We start from the raw sequence: 16,086 nt of genomic DNA, 5'->3' as shown, positions 1-16,086 counted from the left end.
AAAAAAAATTGTAGGAATTTATTATCTGAAAGGAAAACACATCTCACAGGTCTGGAAAGTAAAAAAGGAGTCCTGCTTTTCTGCACTCAATTTCCTGTAATGCAAAAATTCATTGTACAACAGAACTATGAAAGGCTCAACTTTTTAACAAACACACATATGTTAAGGAATTCTTAAAAATTCAGTTTCATCCCTTGTCTGTTTTTATTTTGACTCTTGAGTTCTTTTTCAAGTGTGTATCCACATTCAGTGACCATCTCTGCTGGGTCCTGGGTGGATGGATTGGAAGAATTGTTGAGGGTGCCTTGGCATTTATTCAGGTGGGTCAAGGAGGGAGCAGCTGGCTGCCCGGTACAACTGCGTGACACAACACTTCATCAAGAGCTGTCAGTCCCTGAGACCCCTGGTTGATGGGTTGTGCCCAGGATGGAGCCTCTCTGGGCAAGGACTCCTTTGTCAACTCCAGATCTTGCCTCTTCTTGCAGCACTGTCTGACTTTGCTGGAACACCACAGGGAATTGTAGCCTGGGGGTGCTTACTCCAGACTTGTGAGTGCTGCAGGGCGATGGCAGCCATGCCTCAGGATTAAAAGGACAGGAAATGCTGGCTGGCTCTTGCATGGCAGAAAGAGAGGCAGGACCAGCTTCCCAGCACACACTCGACCATGTGAACTTCACTGCAGTGTAGACTTTAGAAAAGAAAAATTTCCTCTACCTGCACCAAGGGCAGAAGCTCTGGCTCCACTTGCCCACTAAATCACAATGCACATCATGGTGGGGACATGAAGGTGGCTTGGGAGAGCCTTCTGTGGGACACCCATGCAAACCTGCCCTGGACACCTGGGGAGGCTGTCTATTGTCCCTTGGAGTTCTGGAATGACAGCACTTCTGTGTCTTTTAAGTGGGTTTTTTGTTTTGCAAAAGTTTCAATTTGTGGTGCTCTGATACACACCCTCTTTCTTCATACAATGGACATTTCTCTCCTTGTTCCATGCTCATTTTCATCCTATTTTTTCCCTTTTCTTTTTTGATAGTTTTTCCCTTCATTGTGACTTATTTTTGTGATTTTCTTATCTTCCTCCACCCTTTCCTTCTTCCCTTTTCCCTCTGTTCTCATTCTTTCCCTTCATTATATTTCCTGTTCTCCAGTAGCTCTGGTAAACTCTGGTACCCATTGGAAAGTGTATTCCCTGTGAATGCCTCAATTAAGAGATCCTCACCCCAGCAAAATCATGCTAGAGAGTCCAGTTTCTGTCTTAGACCCATTTTTTGTTTGCTTATGCCTTTTTTTTTTTTTTTTTGAGGCTTTGGATGGATTTTTTGTTGCAAGATGCTTCATCAGCCAGCAAGATTCATAGCCACAATGGGAGTGAAGAGTGAAAGTGGGTGGCTGTCAGGGAGCCACTGCAGAGTTCTGTGCAGCTGGAGCAGCATTTCTGTAATGTGCGGGTGGATGGATAGGCCTAGCCCCACCATTTTCTCCTCTGCACCCCATGCCTTTCTCTGCCTCAATCCCCCTCCTAAATCTCACTGGAGATCCCCGTCTGCTCTAGGGATAAAAAGAGAAGCCACCAAACTGCTGCCCAGCATGTGCCTTCCCATTATTGGTCTTGTGGCAGGAACTTCTCTGGTCGTGGCTGAGGCTCACTCTTTGGGGCCTGGCAGATGTACCTGTAAAATTGAAACTGCTGCTGGCTGCTGTTATCGGTGTGCAGGCCGGCGTGGTGTGCCTCTGCCTCCAGGCAGAACCTGCTGCTGCTGGGACCATGTTGGTTTCGGTTTCATCAGTGCGCTCTCCTCCCTCACAGGCCCGGCACAAGCAAGGGTTGTGCTTGCAGCAGCAGATCTCAGAGCACTCACTTAACCATCTCAATTAACTCAGTTAACAGAGCTGCAATGGGAAGGTATTTTTTACACCTGTTTTATGGAGAGGTGGAAGAGTGAAGCTGCCTGGGTTGCCATCCATGGGCTGTGGGTATTTACCCTATGGACCTGATTTTCTCACTACAGACCTTATCCCCTGAGTGTCCTGCCCAAGATTTGCCTTCTGTGGTGTGCTAATCACCAGCAGTGTAGGAATATATGCATATGTGTCGCCAAAATACTGTCTTCCTATCATTGTCTAGGCAAGTTTGCATCTATATAAATCTAGCATAAAATGCATATAATGTTATCATGCATATGTATTTTTGTTGCATATACATAATCACTTCTTTGTATGCAAATATAGTTTTATCGATAAGTAAATACACTTTTCAAGCCTGAATTCAACAATGGAAAAAATATTTGCTTTTAAAAGTAAGCCTTTATTATGCCTTCATGCTGATTCTGCCTGTGAATTATTTTTCTTGTTGATAACAGGTAGCTATCAGTTTTCCAGGGAAACAAAAGAAAAGAAGATGAAATAGTTGTCAAGCTTTGCATTGTACCATGCCATAAATTTTCCTTCCTACAGGCTAAAAAGAAACCAGTGAATTATATCGTAACTGTCAAGCGTCCTGTTTTTAGTTTGTTGCTCAAACACAATAAAATTATTTAATATACAAAAGCTATCATGCGGAGCCAGTCGGTCTTTCCTTCAGCAATATATGGAGGAAAACAAGGAGTGAGAAACACACCTGAAAATGGTGAAACATTGACAGTAGAACATTGGAGAATATTGTAATAGATCATATTTACGACAAAACAGAAACTCAACACCCTGGAAAACACACGGAGTACTTGAACTGTGTTTACTTCCAGGCACATTGGCCTTTGCATAGGGGTGGGCCGGGTGATTCAGCTGAATCTGAAACCTGATAAACTCCTGCCTTCTGTTTTTACATCACAGCCAGTGATTGCACATGACACATTGGGAGCAGATACCGCTATGCAGGCACTACCTTTGGTATTTTTTGTATCGATCAAGGATCACTCCTTGGCCATGCCTCACTTCAGTCTTTCACTTATGGGTGTGCATGTGTGGGTGCCAGAGGACATATGTTTAAATGGGAGGTCTTGTGCCTGGACTGGGAGAGAAGAGCTTGTGGGAAATATTTTCTTGTGTTTAGCTTCTGTTTACAAACTGTGACAGCAGACTCTGGTTCCCAGTAACTTATGCCTCATTTGAGCTCATTCAGTGAATATGCTTTTGTCCAAATATTAAGAATCACGCCTAGAAGGAATTTGAGCTGCATTAATTGCACCAACCAGTTAAGTTGTCTTATTATTTCTTTTCTTTGATTGGAAAAACATGCAAGTACTTCTGGCATAAGTGCTGGCATGAGAGAATGTAAAATTAAATTATGATTCCATATAAAACTGCCACTTAGAAATGGTTCCATGAAACCTTGCCCTCAAATCTTTATTGTTTACATTTTTGCAGATATTGAGAACAAATGAGGTATGAACAACAACAAAGGAAACTGTTCAAAAACACACAGTAAATATTTATTGCGGCACCTTTTTTAAGCCAGGGTGGTCCAACGTCAGCAGCCTTTAGATTTTGGTAGCCCAACACCCAGCAGCTCCATCTCCGAGCCTGGGAAGCATAACCCCATCCTTGTCCCACTTGACAAGTCCTTTTTACCCTTCCTCCTGGCAGCAGTGCCTGGCAAGCCCTCTGGCCACTCTCTGCCACCAAAGCTGCTACAGAGAAATTGGGGGAGGAGGAAGGAATTGTCTGTGTCTTGTGGCTGTCTGGTTTGAAGAGCCACTGTCAGCTGCTGTTGGAGAAGAAGAGGAAGAGGAGGAGGAGAAGAAGGAGGGTGAGGAGAAGAAGGAGCAGGAGGATGCGGCCATGGCTGTGTGAACCAGCCCAGCTCCCTGCAGCAGTCTGTGGGGAGATGAAGGGCGAGGCATTGGCTGTTTGGGCAGCTCTGCCATCACCAACCACAGCTCCCCATCTCCTCTGAAAAGAGGGGGTGGGCTGCCTGAAGGCTTTCTGGGGGCTGGAGTTGCACCACATTGTGCAAAGATCTGTCAGCTCTCAACTCTGAAGTATGTTCAGAGGGGTGGGCAAGCAGTGCAGTCAGCACGTGGCCCCAGTTCCAGCCATGTGGATGTAAATCCAGAAGGGCCTTGCTGCCTCTATGGGAGCATTCAGGATTTTTCTGCATGTGCAGAAGGAGATGGACCTAAACCAAGATAACTTCAAACCCCTCACCAGCAAGAACCCTGACACCTCTGTGGTGATGTGAATTTTTTTATTTTAACGACCTGGACCACAGTTGGTCCCTGCCTATGCATCACCCATGAGGTCCTCTGCACATCATGTGAATTCACAGTGGGCAGCTTTCCCCCCTGCAAAGCAGGACAAGCCATTTTGCCTTTGTTTTGCCATCTCTCTGCAGCACCTAGTTAGCCTGTGAGCCATTGTGTGCACAGCCTTTTTCTCACTGTTGATGCAATGGCAGAGGGGTCAAAGATTGTGTATTTCCATGCACTATAAAGTGGGATGAGTGGGATTTGCTGGCCTAAAGTCAGCTGTCTGAAAGTGTGAACCCCCTGGAGTAAGAGCCTGGCACCTCAATGTCCGATCAGCTCCACCATCTGGGGTGGTGAATCACCCATGGGAAGAATGTATTTCTCTCCAGGGACCATGGAGCGACCCTAAATGTGACACTGAACATGGAGCGACCCTAAACGTGACACTGACCATGGAGTGACCCTAAATGTGACACCCACCTCTCCCTGGGCCAGACAGACCCCGGCCTGCCTGTGGGTGCTGTGTCTGAGGCGGGAGGCAAAGGGCAGGTGGAAAGGGAGTGGGCTCACCAAGCTGCGGTGAGGGATCAGCAGATCTTTAAATTCCATCTGTGGTTTGTGCGGTCGGTGGGGAAAGATGCGCAGCCCCAGGAAGTAACTCACAGCAGCAGAGCTCCTGCCATGAAATGCCTTGCAAGAGGGACTGCCTTTCTCCAGAGGCTCTGGAAGAAGTCTCAGACCCTTTGAACTCCCTTGGCAGGGCAGTGTAAATGCCTTGTTCAGCCAGGCTGTGTCCAAACCCTTCTGTGTGGGGCTGGGAGGGGAGGGGCTGCTCAGAAACATGCACTGCAAATCATGTCCCCTCTCAGGCTCAGGGGAGGAAACTGAGGGTGCTGAACTTCCTCATTCTTCCTCAGAAAATAGGATTTCTCCCAGCTCTGATGATACCAGACACACACTGGGTATCTCATTGTTGCTTTTTATGCTGTAGAAACATTTGTACTCTCTCACTATGCACATACGTGTAGAAAAAAAAGAGCTGTACATAGAGTACGAGTGCTTTCAACTTCATGTAATCTCCTGCTGAATTTGATCAAAACCTCAGAACGTGAATTATACAGACAGTAGTAAAAAGACAGCACAGAACCTTTATTTTGGCTGCTTCAAACCCAGAATATGAATAGAAGGCTCTGCTTTATTTCAGTGATGATAAAAGGCAATCTTCAGGTCTTAAATTGGAAAAAAAAATACAAGCTGATGTTAAGGTTGATAGGAGATATTGTATTGTAGAGGAGTAGAAAATGGGAGCAGGAGTAGGAGTACAGAAATGAAAAGGTGGAGTGTAGGAGGAGGAGGGTGGGAGTAGAAAATGAATTGTGGTGCATCCATCAGCATTTCAGCATTGTGGGAGATGAGATAAACCTAATGCTGTCATTTGTAGATGCAGTAAAATTTCTTGTACTGAGCCATCACTGTGCTGAGCTGTTTGAGGAGCAGGAAGCTCCCCGCAGCAGCTGAATGGGTGGGTTTGTCCACATGACATTGCCTAAGGGTGGTCAGCAGCGTTGGGGTGCACTAGGAGAGCAGTGCAGGCAAGGTTAGACACTTTCATTGTGCATGGCATGTGTTGCTTTGACTCTAAAATCTGTGGATTCAATCCCCAAGTTCTTGACAGAGAGAATAAATTCTAAAAAGAAAAGTGGCAGATCACATGTGTGTGGACTGGGGCCCTACAGAAGAACTCATTCACCTGGGTGGCTCTGCCAAAGTCAGAGTAGACTACCAGGATTACTCATCCCAGGAAAGTGCACAGCATTGTCTCATTGGCCTTCATGCCTCCTCCAACCCTCAGCAGACCTGGTCTCAGCTGTTGGCATGCAATAGCCAAAATCTCTGCAGCTCAGCTCTGCCTGTTGCGTTGTGAGTCACAGGGCCCCGCTTGCTGAGCAAATGCAGCATTTGGAAGGTTCTGGTATCATCTTCTCCACCTGCATGTCCCTCACATCTCACTGCAAACTGCTGTCTGCACTCTCTGTACGCACTGCTAACTTTTGAGCAGCAAGAACACCGTGACATGGGGCACAAAGGTGGCAGAGCCCTGCCGAGAAGGTGAGGGGAGCGACAGAAATGTCATGTAGGGCCAAGAAAGGGGAATGCCGCCTCTATCCTGCAGAGTGACCTGGGCTGAACTACAAATGCACCAGGGCTTCCTAAAATCCCCCAACAGTAGCTTTCTTCCCAGTTTTCACAGTTGGCATCTGACAAAGGGAAGCTTTATTTTTTTCAACATCTGCATATACCACTAGAGTTCAGGGAATAGCATCCCTACTTTGGATAAAATAGAAGAGCAAGGACTGCAAGATTTAAAAAAACTCCTTAGAAGAAAGCCTGGGTAATAAATCCACTTCCTTTAGCAGGATGGGTGCCAATCTGGCTCTTAGATCCCCCTTTTATTTTTTTTTCAGACACCAAGGAAAGAAAAAGAAAATGTTTCTGTGTTCTCAAGCACTTCTTTTGTTTTGGCTCCCATTTAAACACATCCATTTGCTGCGCGTCCCTGGCTGCTTCTCACCATTATATAACCTCTGCTTCTCCAAGGCAGGGTGCTCTCCCTTATTGCAGGGCAACTACTGCAGCCGAGTTGTGTAACACTGCCACAGAAAGCTGTTCCAAGCTGAAACGTGGCATGCAAGTTATTAGGTTGAACTGGGACTACTTTGCTTTCTTTTATTTTCTTTTTTTTTTTTTTTCTTAAACTGAAAAAAAAGGCCTGAAAAAAAGGTGTTTTCTAAAATTCGTGGGCTAAACAATAAAAATTTGTGGGTTGAATCCTTTAAAGGATTGACAAAACATAGAGATGACTTAAAGGCAAAGCAACTCTGAAATCTGATGAGCAGCCAACCTATAATAAGGTAAAATCACCTTTGGCATTTGATGAAATAAACATGACAAAAGCAGTGCTTTAAAATGTGATCAGTTACTATGCACTTATGCACATTTTGCACAAACTCTATAGTTAGGTATTTTAAAAAGCGTTTTGATAATAGACAGCATATCTAGATGTATGAGCTGACAATAAATTACCATGGCCTAAATCCAACCTTGTATTCTCTCCCCTTCATTATTGTTACACATTTTCAGAAAATATTTTTATAGGAACAATGAACTGCATTTAAATAACATTAACACTTTCTGCCTTGATGCAGAGAGGAGGAAAGGGTAACAGGTTTTCTGGCTCAGCTTTGACAATCACCCAGCTCTGCTGGTTCATTGACATGCAACGTCAAATGCCGTGGCTGGTTGTGAATTTTGTGACTTACGAAGCCATGTCTGAAGTATGTTTTTTAAAAGCACTCCTCCTACCGAAAACAAAACAGATTTTCTAAAATGTAGAGTTTGCCAGTTTGAGCAATTGAGTGTTGAGTCGTGTCTCATTCTTGGGATTATTTCCCTAGTTTAGGTAAATGTCCTCCTTTTAAATTTAAACAGAATAACACTTCTATGTTAAATCAAACATATATATATATGTGTGTGTGTGTGTGTGCGCCTGTGTGTGTATATATATGTATGTATTTTTGTATGTTGATGGGCAGGGGAGGCAGAGGCGATGCGTCCTGTGACTGTTGCCTCATCGAAAGGGGAGAATACAAACCTTAATGAATTGAGTAGCCCTGGGGTTTGCCGGGAAAAATATAAAGTATGTTCAATAGTTGACTTAGGATGAAATTATCCCGTGCTCCGTGCCTGCTCACGGAATAAAACACACGCTCACGGTATGAAAACATGCTCAGCCGAAGGGGAGATTCATCACTTCGGGAGGTGCAGACACTCTTTGGCGAGGAGCCGGCCAGGGAAGGAGGAGGGCGGGTGGAGCGGGGCAGGGCAGCTGTCGCACTCTCGGTCCGGCTTGCGGGGCTGCCAGGGCCCCGCACGGAGCCAGCGCTGCCGGGGCGCCGGTGGGAGCGGGGAGACGCCCCCCGAGGGATGCTCCCAGCTCCCCGCTCATCCCCGGCGGCGACACGCACCGGGCCCGTCGATGCGGGAGGCAGGACCCCGCCGGCAGCGGCTGGGGCAGAGACACTCGCGGGGCAATTTTGCGTGGCCACCCCGACGCGGCTCGCCGTGCGAGCACTCACTGCCTTCGGGCAGCCCCGGCCGCGGGGGCACCGCCGCCTGCCCGCTCGCCGCTTCTCTCCCCGCTGCGCCGCCGGGAAACAAAAACCACCCAGAAGCAGCACGGGGGGCACCGGCACCCTCCAGGCGGAGCAGCCCCGCGGCGGGAGGCGGGCGGCGGCGCGGCGCTGCCATTGGCGCGGCGGGGCCGTCCCTCCCCGCCGGGAGGAGGAGGAGGAGGAGGGAGGCTGGAGGCGGGCCCGCGCGGGGCGGTCGCTCCAGTCGGTGCGCGCCGGGCGGCCGGGTCGCTGCTGTTGCAGTTGCGGCGCAGGGCAGGGATCCGGAGCCGGGCAGGGGCAGGGTTTAGGGCGGCGGGGCCGGGAGGTCAGGCCGGAGGTCTAGGGCGGCGGGGCCAGGAGAGTTGGCGGTCGCGCCGTCGGTGCCGCGCCGATCCGCGCCCGGAGCCTGCATGGGGCGGCGGCGCTGAGCCCAAGCCGCCCCGCTCCCGCCGCGCTCCCGCCATGGCCGAAGCACCGCAGCTGGTGGACATCGACCCCGACTTCGAGCCGCTGCCGCGGCCCCGCTCCTGCACCTGGCCTCTGCCGCGGCCGGAGTTCAACCCCCCCAGCTCGGCCACTTCCAGCCCGGCGCCGTCGTGCGGCGGGCAGCCCGATGGGGCGGCCGGAGCCGCGGCCGGGGCCGGGGCCACCGCCTCGGGAGCGCTGAGCGCCGACTTCATCAGCAACCTCAGCCTGCTAGAGGAGAGCGAGGACTTCGCGCCGCTGCCCCCCGCCGCCGCCCCCCCGGAGGCTGCCGCCTGCCGCTGCGGGGACTTCCCGGCGCCCGAGGCCGGCTGCCGCCTTCACCCGCCGGGACCGCCGCCGGTGCCGCCGGTGCCGCCGCCCGTGGCCGGTCTGTCACCGGGCCCCGTGCCCGGGCAGCCCCGCAAGAGCAGCTCGTCGCGGCGCAACGCGTGGGGCAACCTGTCCTACGCAGACCTCATCACCAAGGCCATCGAGAGCTCCCCCGAGAAGCGGCTCACCCTCTCCCAGATCTACGAGTGGATGGTCAAGAGCGTCCCCTACTTCAAGGATAAGGGCGACAGCAACAGCTCGGCCGGCTGGAAGGTAAGCGGCGGGTGGTGGGGGACGCCCCGTCGGAGGGGGGTCCCGGGAGGCTCCGCCGCCGTCGGGCACAGCCGGGGCGCTGCAGGCGGCCGGGCACGCCGCCCTCCCCGGCTGCACGGTGCCCGCTGCGCAGCCTGCAGTGCTCCGGCTCCGCGCTTTCAGTTTGACCTCTCATTCCTACTTTTATTCACCTTTCCTAAGGCAGAACTCCTACGGGAGAAAAGCGTTCCAGCCCTGCCGCTAGAACGCGGGCGCTGGAGGGACCGGGGCCGCCCCCCCGCTCTCCGCCTCCCCCAGCCCTGCCCCGCCGAAAGCAAAAGTTCACGCGGTGTCACGGCGCCGTCCCCGGGCACAGCCGGCAGGAGCGGCGCCGCCTCCTGCTGCCCGGGGTGAGCCCCCGTGTGCCGGGGGTGCCGCGGGAGCTCCGGCGCTGCCCGGCCCCGGGACGCGGCCGGTCCTGCAGCCTGGCGCTGCAGGGCTTTGCCGTCGGGCGGTGGAGCAGGGACAGAGTCAAACAGGGATGGGGAAAGAGCGGAGGCAGAACAAGGGTTGCAGAAATACCGTGCGTTTAATGAGTAAGCCGCAGTATTTGACCTGATGGCTTTGTTAAACTTGAGTTGCGGGAGCGCCTTTCTTGTGTTACGTGGTGGCACGGAGCTCCCTCCTTCCCTCTCTCCCGCAGCGCAGTCCCTGCCGTCTGAGCGGAGCGCTGGGAGCAACCTGTTGGGATTTGTGCTCAGCCCCGCGCCGGCCGGAGCCGCAGCCGGTGCTGCCCGGATCCCGGGGTGGCATCTCCGAGGGACCCGCTCGCCAGGTCCCGGGGACCCTCGGGCACGGGCTGCCCCCCGACAGCTGCAGGGCGAGGCGGGCGAAGCTGCGCTTGGGGCTGCGGGGCCCCGGTGGCAGCGCCGGGCGCATGGTACCCTCCAGCTGTGCATCCCCGTGGGTGAGAGAGGCTTAGCGCTGCTGCCAGTGAGTCCTCCTTCTCCGGGGCCTCCGTGGAGAAAGTGTCACCCACCCGTGTGTCCCCGTGCGCGGCGGAGGCAGCGCCGAGTTTTGTGACACTGTTGAGGTGGGAGCGTTGTCAGGACGAGTTTGTGCCGTCTGCGTGCGGGCAGAGCCTCCTCCGCCCTGGAGGGGTTAAATGATGGCAGAAAATGTATGTGTGAGGTGCGAGCACGCAGCACGGCATCAGCGCACTCTCGTGTGCTCGGGACTTAGTTCCACTTAGTGCCAATCAAGCTCTCTGCTTCACTTTCTAGTATTTGTATTATCTATCTCTTATTTTAAAAAAAAAGTGTCAACTTAAATCCTGCATTTATGTATTTTTAATTGCGATGCTAGGAATGTTTGTTACGTCGGCTTTTCGTAAATTTCTATTTTTTTAGAAGTAAGCTTTTCGTAAATTTCTAGTTTTTAGAAGTAAGTTTCCTGCTAAGGAAATGCAGATTAATCTGTAACTCAGTTTTAGCTGAAAGTTTTTAGGGCTTTTGAAAGTAGTTTGTTAGTTTCTATTGATGTGTTTGACTAAGAAGTTTAAAGGATAATTGTCTGAAGACATCTGTCATAAAAAACTTTAATAGGAGTGAAGTGATTGATAGTTGACAGCTTTTAAATAAGGTAACTTGTCACTTGAAAGTGCTGCTTTTTTTTTCCAGTGGTATAGTCTCCTTAAGTGCCTTTTCAGAATTGAGTAGAAGAGAACTAAAAGCCAAACAAACCAAAATAAAACCAAATAGCTCCCAAGTTCAGGCGAGCAAGTAAGAAACACTGATAGCTGTGTAACTTACTCGGCGCTTCCTATTTTATTGCTGCTCGTCCCGTGGTGCTCCAGCAGGGACGAAGTATCGCACACCTCCCTCTAACAGACTGAGCACATCCTATGCCCACAGACCTCCGCTGTGGCAGGGAAAGCTGCTCCTGGTAGGATTTTTGGCTGCAATACCCTCTGGTAGAGGGCAGTGCATAGCCTGCCACTGCTGGTGGGTAAATACACATGGGCTCTCCTTCCATAATTAAATAATCACCTTGTTATGCTTGGGACACGTGTTGCCCCCATCCCTTTGGCTGCATAACTGCCCGGCTGCTCGGAAAACTGCATGCTTGCAGGTTTTACCACTTCAGCTGAGGAAGTGCAGAGTTTCTCAAACACACTTTCAAGTTGAGTTACCAGCAGCCACTGGGTGTCAACTCTGTGACTGGCCTGGCTGAGGCGTGCAGCTCGTTTGCCTTGTTTATCACCAATTCTCCACGGCTCAGCGTGACCGAGGATTACTTTTATTTTTTCCCACTTTGGGAGCCGTCGGTTTGCCCGTGGTCTGGGGAGCTGCGGTAGGCGTGGGGCTGGGAGCGGAGCCTGACTCAGCCGAGGGCCCTGCAGAGGAGGAGCATCGCGCCAGAGATGAGCGCAGATTAGCCGCTGACTTTTCTGCTGACAGAGGGAGCGCGGGTTCCCTCAGAGCCTGGCACTGACTGAGGGCTGGGAGTGCATTGTGCACTGCTGACGCAGGCTGGGAAACGGGGAGTATTTCTTTTTCCCCCTTAAATAAAACTTCGAGATGCTTTGTCTTGTTGGGGTCTGCATGTTTGTGAGTGCACTAAGGTACCTTTCAAATTCTTCACAAAATGTACGAACACTCAAGAACGGGAAAAGAATGTGCACTTTCTGCATAGTGGCAAGGCAGTGTTTCTCAGGCAGAAGTTGAGCGCTGACTGCTCTAGTGCTTGTGAATATGTACTGCCCTGATTTAATACATGATATCAAGCTTCTTTTTCATTTTTCACTGAAGAAAGTTCAGAGGTGTCACCATTATCTGGTAGCAGCTCAAAACAGCATCCAGGCTTTTCTGAATAAAAACATTAAAATAAAAAATGCCTTCTTAAATAAGGGGGTATATGCCAAAGTATGTTATATTAATATAAAATTATCAGTAATATAAAATTATTTAAGTAAGTAAATTGTTCTCCGTTATACATACACAGTAGTTTATTCCCGATTTTCTTGTCATAAACTCTGCTTTATAAACAAATCCCCTCTTGAGCTCTAAGGGAGCAAAGTCTCCATGACCTCCATGGCGTGGCTGCCTTGAATGAAGCCCTTGGGATGTGCTCTGCCAGACCTGCTGCATTGTTGGTTGTGAATGAGTGCTGATAGTGACCTGTGTTGCTCAGGGAAAGCGAAGCAAGAACAAGATCTGCTGCAGAGATAACAAAGAAATTGTTGTGAAAGTTACATGGAAGAAGGAGACTTTTCTCCTAGTGTAGTGCTTAAGTAAAAGCAACATTTTGCCTTGCCTGTGATAGTGGGAGACACAAGGCTTAAAACAGAAGAGACAAGAATTCTACTGCAGCTGTAGATAATTATTTTTTGACATAAATGTGATAGCTTTTTGGCTAATCGTCACACATAAAATATAAAAAATCTCCGTGATGTGCATATTTCATGTCTTTGCTTTATGGCAAGTGTTGAGATTTATTGTAAAGGAGCTGTCGCAGTTAAGCTTCCTTGAATGGTCTCATCCCTTCAGTCTGCTTTTGAAAATGGGTTCAAATAAAACCCTGTAATGTTTTTGAACAGGAGACATGGAATTTTGGTGTCACTCATCTGGAGGCAGGTGTGTTGTTGATTTTTCTTGGTGGCAAGTTTTAAGGTCCCATGGGCATATACACCTCCTTGACTTTTAGTCCCAAGGGAGCTTATTCACCTAAATTCATTTGCTGCCGTTGTTGAAGGAATGAGGATGGAATGTCTAGCTGCAGAGGGATGAATGGTTGTAAGCCTGAAAGCCTGAGGACAAAACAGGCTTTTGGGACAGGTGCTTTGGGTGGCCTTATCATAGGAGCTCTCTATGGTCAGCACTATTCTGTAGTGATTTGGGTTGCTCTGGTTCTGTTGTATTTGGTTTGAAAATCACAGGGAGTAAAAAAATATTAGAAAGACTGAAAAATCAAGAATAATTTTCACTGATTTTTTCAAAGCTTTTGAACCTAGATCAAGAGACAGCTTAAATTGTGGACATTTAGATGATTTATTTAAATTGAGTACATAGAATCAGAGTGTCACAGAATAGTTTGGATTGGAAGGCAGCTTAAAGATCATTTTTGTGTGGTTTTTCTTATGATTTTTTTTTTTTTTTTTTTTTTTTGTGGTGGAAAAATCATAATTGAAGATTGCCTTTAACTCAGGCTGTGTATTCCCTCAGTACTGTGGGCATTTACCTCTGTCCCTTAAGATGGTGATCTGTGGCCCCCCCAGCATGATGTATTATACATTCATACAGCACACACAGGTATATGCAGGTAGAGGTGTGTATGTTTGGCTTGCTGTTTGTGGATTCTGTCGAGGTCAGTGCTATACAGTCACACCTTTTACTATACATGTGGCAGATAGCCTCAAGAGCTGGCAGCTGCAGTTGGGTCTGCTCTGCCATGACACCTGGCCTCAGCCCACCCTGTTGTGAGAAAACTCTTTGGTGTCTTGCATCCCTGCTCACTGCCACCAAAATGCCTCTTGTAGCAGCCTATGTTGTCTGTCAGTCACCAGCTTGCATTTTGCTTAGTTCCAGGTGTGAAAGTTCAGCTTCATTTTTGCAGGTGCAAGGTGCTCTCCTCACCCGTGTCTGGATAATTCATAGGTGAGCTGTGTCAGTGCTTTTGAGCTTCACATCAGGGCCTTGAATAATGCTTTAATTTTCTCTTAATTTTCTTTGCCCGTTTTCTGTTTGCTGTGGTATCTGTTCAGTTGCTTGTATGATTATAGGTAAGACTAAACACCAAAATGAAATGTGTGAGTGGCTTTGTGTAGTGACATAATGAACTAGATTTTCCCTAAATGCCTTTAAAGAACTTCAATACAAAGACAAAGTAACAGCTCTCTGCCACTGTATTTTTTATGACATGCTCAGCTGCTTCCTTATTATCATTATTTTTGTATCACATGGTTTTACAAGTAGTTGGTGAAGTTGTTTGTTTGGGGAACTGGAGCCTTTGCTGCTTGTGATGGAAAGGGGAAGCAGTGTGGTGCAAGGAGATAAAGATTTTTAGGTGAGGTATGTGAGGTTGTTTTCTTTTTCTTTTTTCTTATTTCTTTTTAATCAAATAGGCAATACTTTTGGTGGTTGGGTTTTTCAGTAAGGCACCAGGAATTGTGTAGTCCTGAGATGTCTGCTCATATCTTTTTGGTTTCCAAAGCATGATGCTGCCTAAATACGCACGTCTCTGTTTACTCAACTGGTGAATCATTCTGTAAAATAAGTGCTTGGCTTCTGGAATAAAAATGCAGATATATTTTGCAGCCGCAGTTTTGTGAAATATGTAGGGCTGTGGCTACAGAAATTCAACTCTCAGCCCCTTCGGTTTTGGGAAGAAGTTCATATGTGAAACAAGGATTTCTGATGGAAATGACTTTAAAACCTTGAGTAATGAATAATAAACTAAGACATAGTGAAAATAACCTGAAATATAGTTTATTGTTTTCCTCTTTCAGAAGTATGCAAAAGATTGCTATATTTACTTCATTGTCAACTCTTGTGAGAAAGGAACTTCAAATTCGTTGATGCTGGCTGCAGACAGTTATAGTTAAGCATATGGTAGTGCATACTAATATTTTAATTAATTTTGTAGCATTTTGTTTGTCAGTCTGGTTGCTGAAAGGGGTTTTAAATATTGGTGAAACACTGCTCTTGGTGGTGATAGGTTGTGCTTCAGAAATTAAGTACATTGCAAAGAGTCACATTTTGAAGAACAGCATCTCTGCTCCTCCATAGTGAGCTTCAGCACGAGTTGAATTGATCTGTGAAGATAAATGCTATTCACATTTAAGTATTATTTCTAAATATACTTAGTAAACATTAATCATGTGTGTTTATCAAACAAAGGTGCATCATTCCTGCCCCGTCATTTGTGATATACAGATGTCTTAATTGAGCAGTGCAGCATCATAAGGTTTCCTGGTAGATCTCCATTCCTAATGGAGGAGGAATAAAAAGAATTAAGGTGCTTTTACAGGATTGGTTATTACCTTCTTCATTAAGCCTCATGCTTGTTCCAGATTTCGATAGTGGACACTGGTCTTTAGTAGATTGCTTAAAATGATGCCTGAAGAGGCACGTGTTAAGTTTTGAAGCACTTCTGTAATGAACTGTGAAGGCTTAGCAATGGTTTGGTTTGTGGTAGATGGGACCAGAAGTGGCTCTATCTTTATAAATGTAGTCACTCAAAACCTCCTGGGACTCTGACAGCTTCTGCATCAGACAGAGATTAGGAGTTGCTGGAGGAGTAGAGGGCAGCACTCAGTTTGCTCAGAGGACTTACTGAGCTGTTAAAGGCACCTTGCATCGCTGCACAGTATCAATGATATTCTAGTTCTGTTTGAACATATGTCTTATTCTAGAGTTAATTAAACTTAAAGTTACACATCTTCTCTTGTTCTAGTCTTAGAAACCTAGTTTTTGGGAATTCTGAGAATCCATGCAGTTGGAAGTGTGTTCAGTTCTGTTGCCGCTTCAAGAGAGCGTGCCAGGGATGGCTGTGATTGCATTTCTAAGCAGCCTGTGTTTCTCTAAGTGCTTCACTGGTGTGTACAATGTAGGCTCACGTTGGTGTGAGCATGTGGGACTCCTTTTTAGTTTTGTCATTGCTGTGTAGGTCCATGGGGTGTAGCT

At 48.1% G+C, this 16,086-nt stretch overlaps 1 protein-coding gene across 1 annotated transcript in view; it reads left to right on the top strand.

Annotated features, from left to right (window-relative positions):
* The first annotated feature begins 8,671 nt into the window (after nt 1-8,671).
* The window catches only part of FOXO1 (forkhead box O1), a 61,371-nt gene continuing 53,956 nt past the window's right edge, over nt 8,672-16,086 (top strand). Inside the window, exon 1 of the mRNA XM_059493290.1 lies at nt 8,672-9,424. Within this exon, the coding sequence (XP_059349273.1) occupies nt 8,819-9,424 (606 nt within the window). The 5' untranslated portion in view covers nt 8,672-8,818. The remainder of the gene's footprint in view (nt 9,425-16,086) is intronic.

This window comes from Ammospiza nelsoni, chromosome 2 (genome assembly GCF_027579445.1).
Source record: "Ammospiza nelsoni isolate bAmmNel1 chromosome 2, bAmmNel1.pri, whole genome shotgun sequence".
Taxonomy (NCBI): domain Eukaryota; kingdom Metazoa; phylum Chordata; class Aves; order Passeriformes; family Passerellidae; genus Ammospiza; species Ammospiza nelsoni.
The sequence above is the reverse complement of the archived record's forward strand: the minus strand, read 5'-3'. Positions and strand labels throughout refer to the sequence as shown.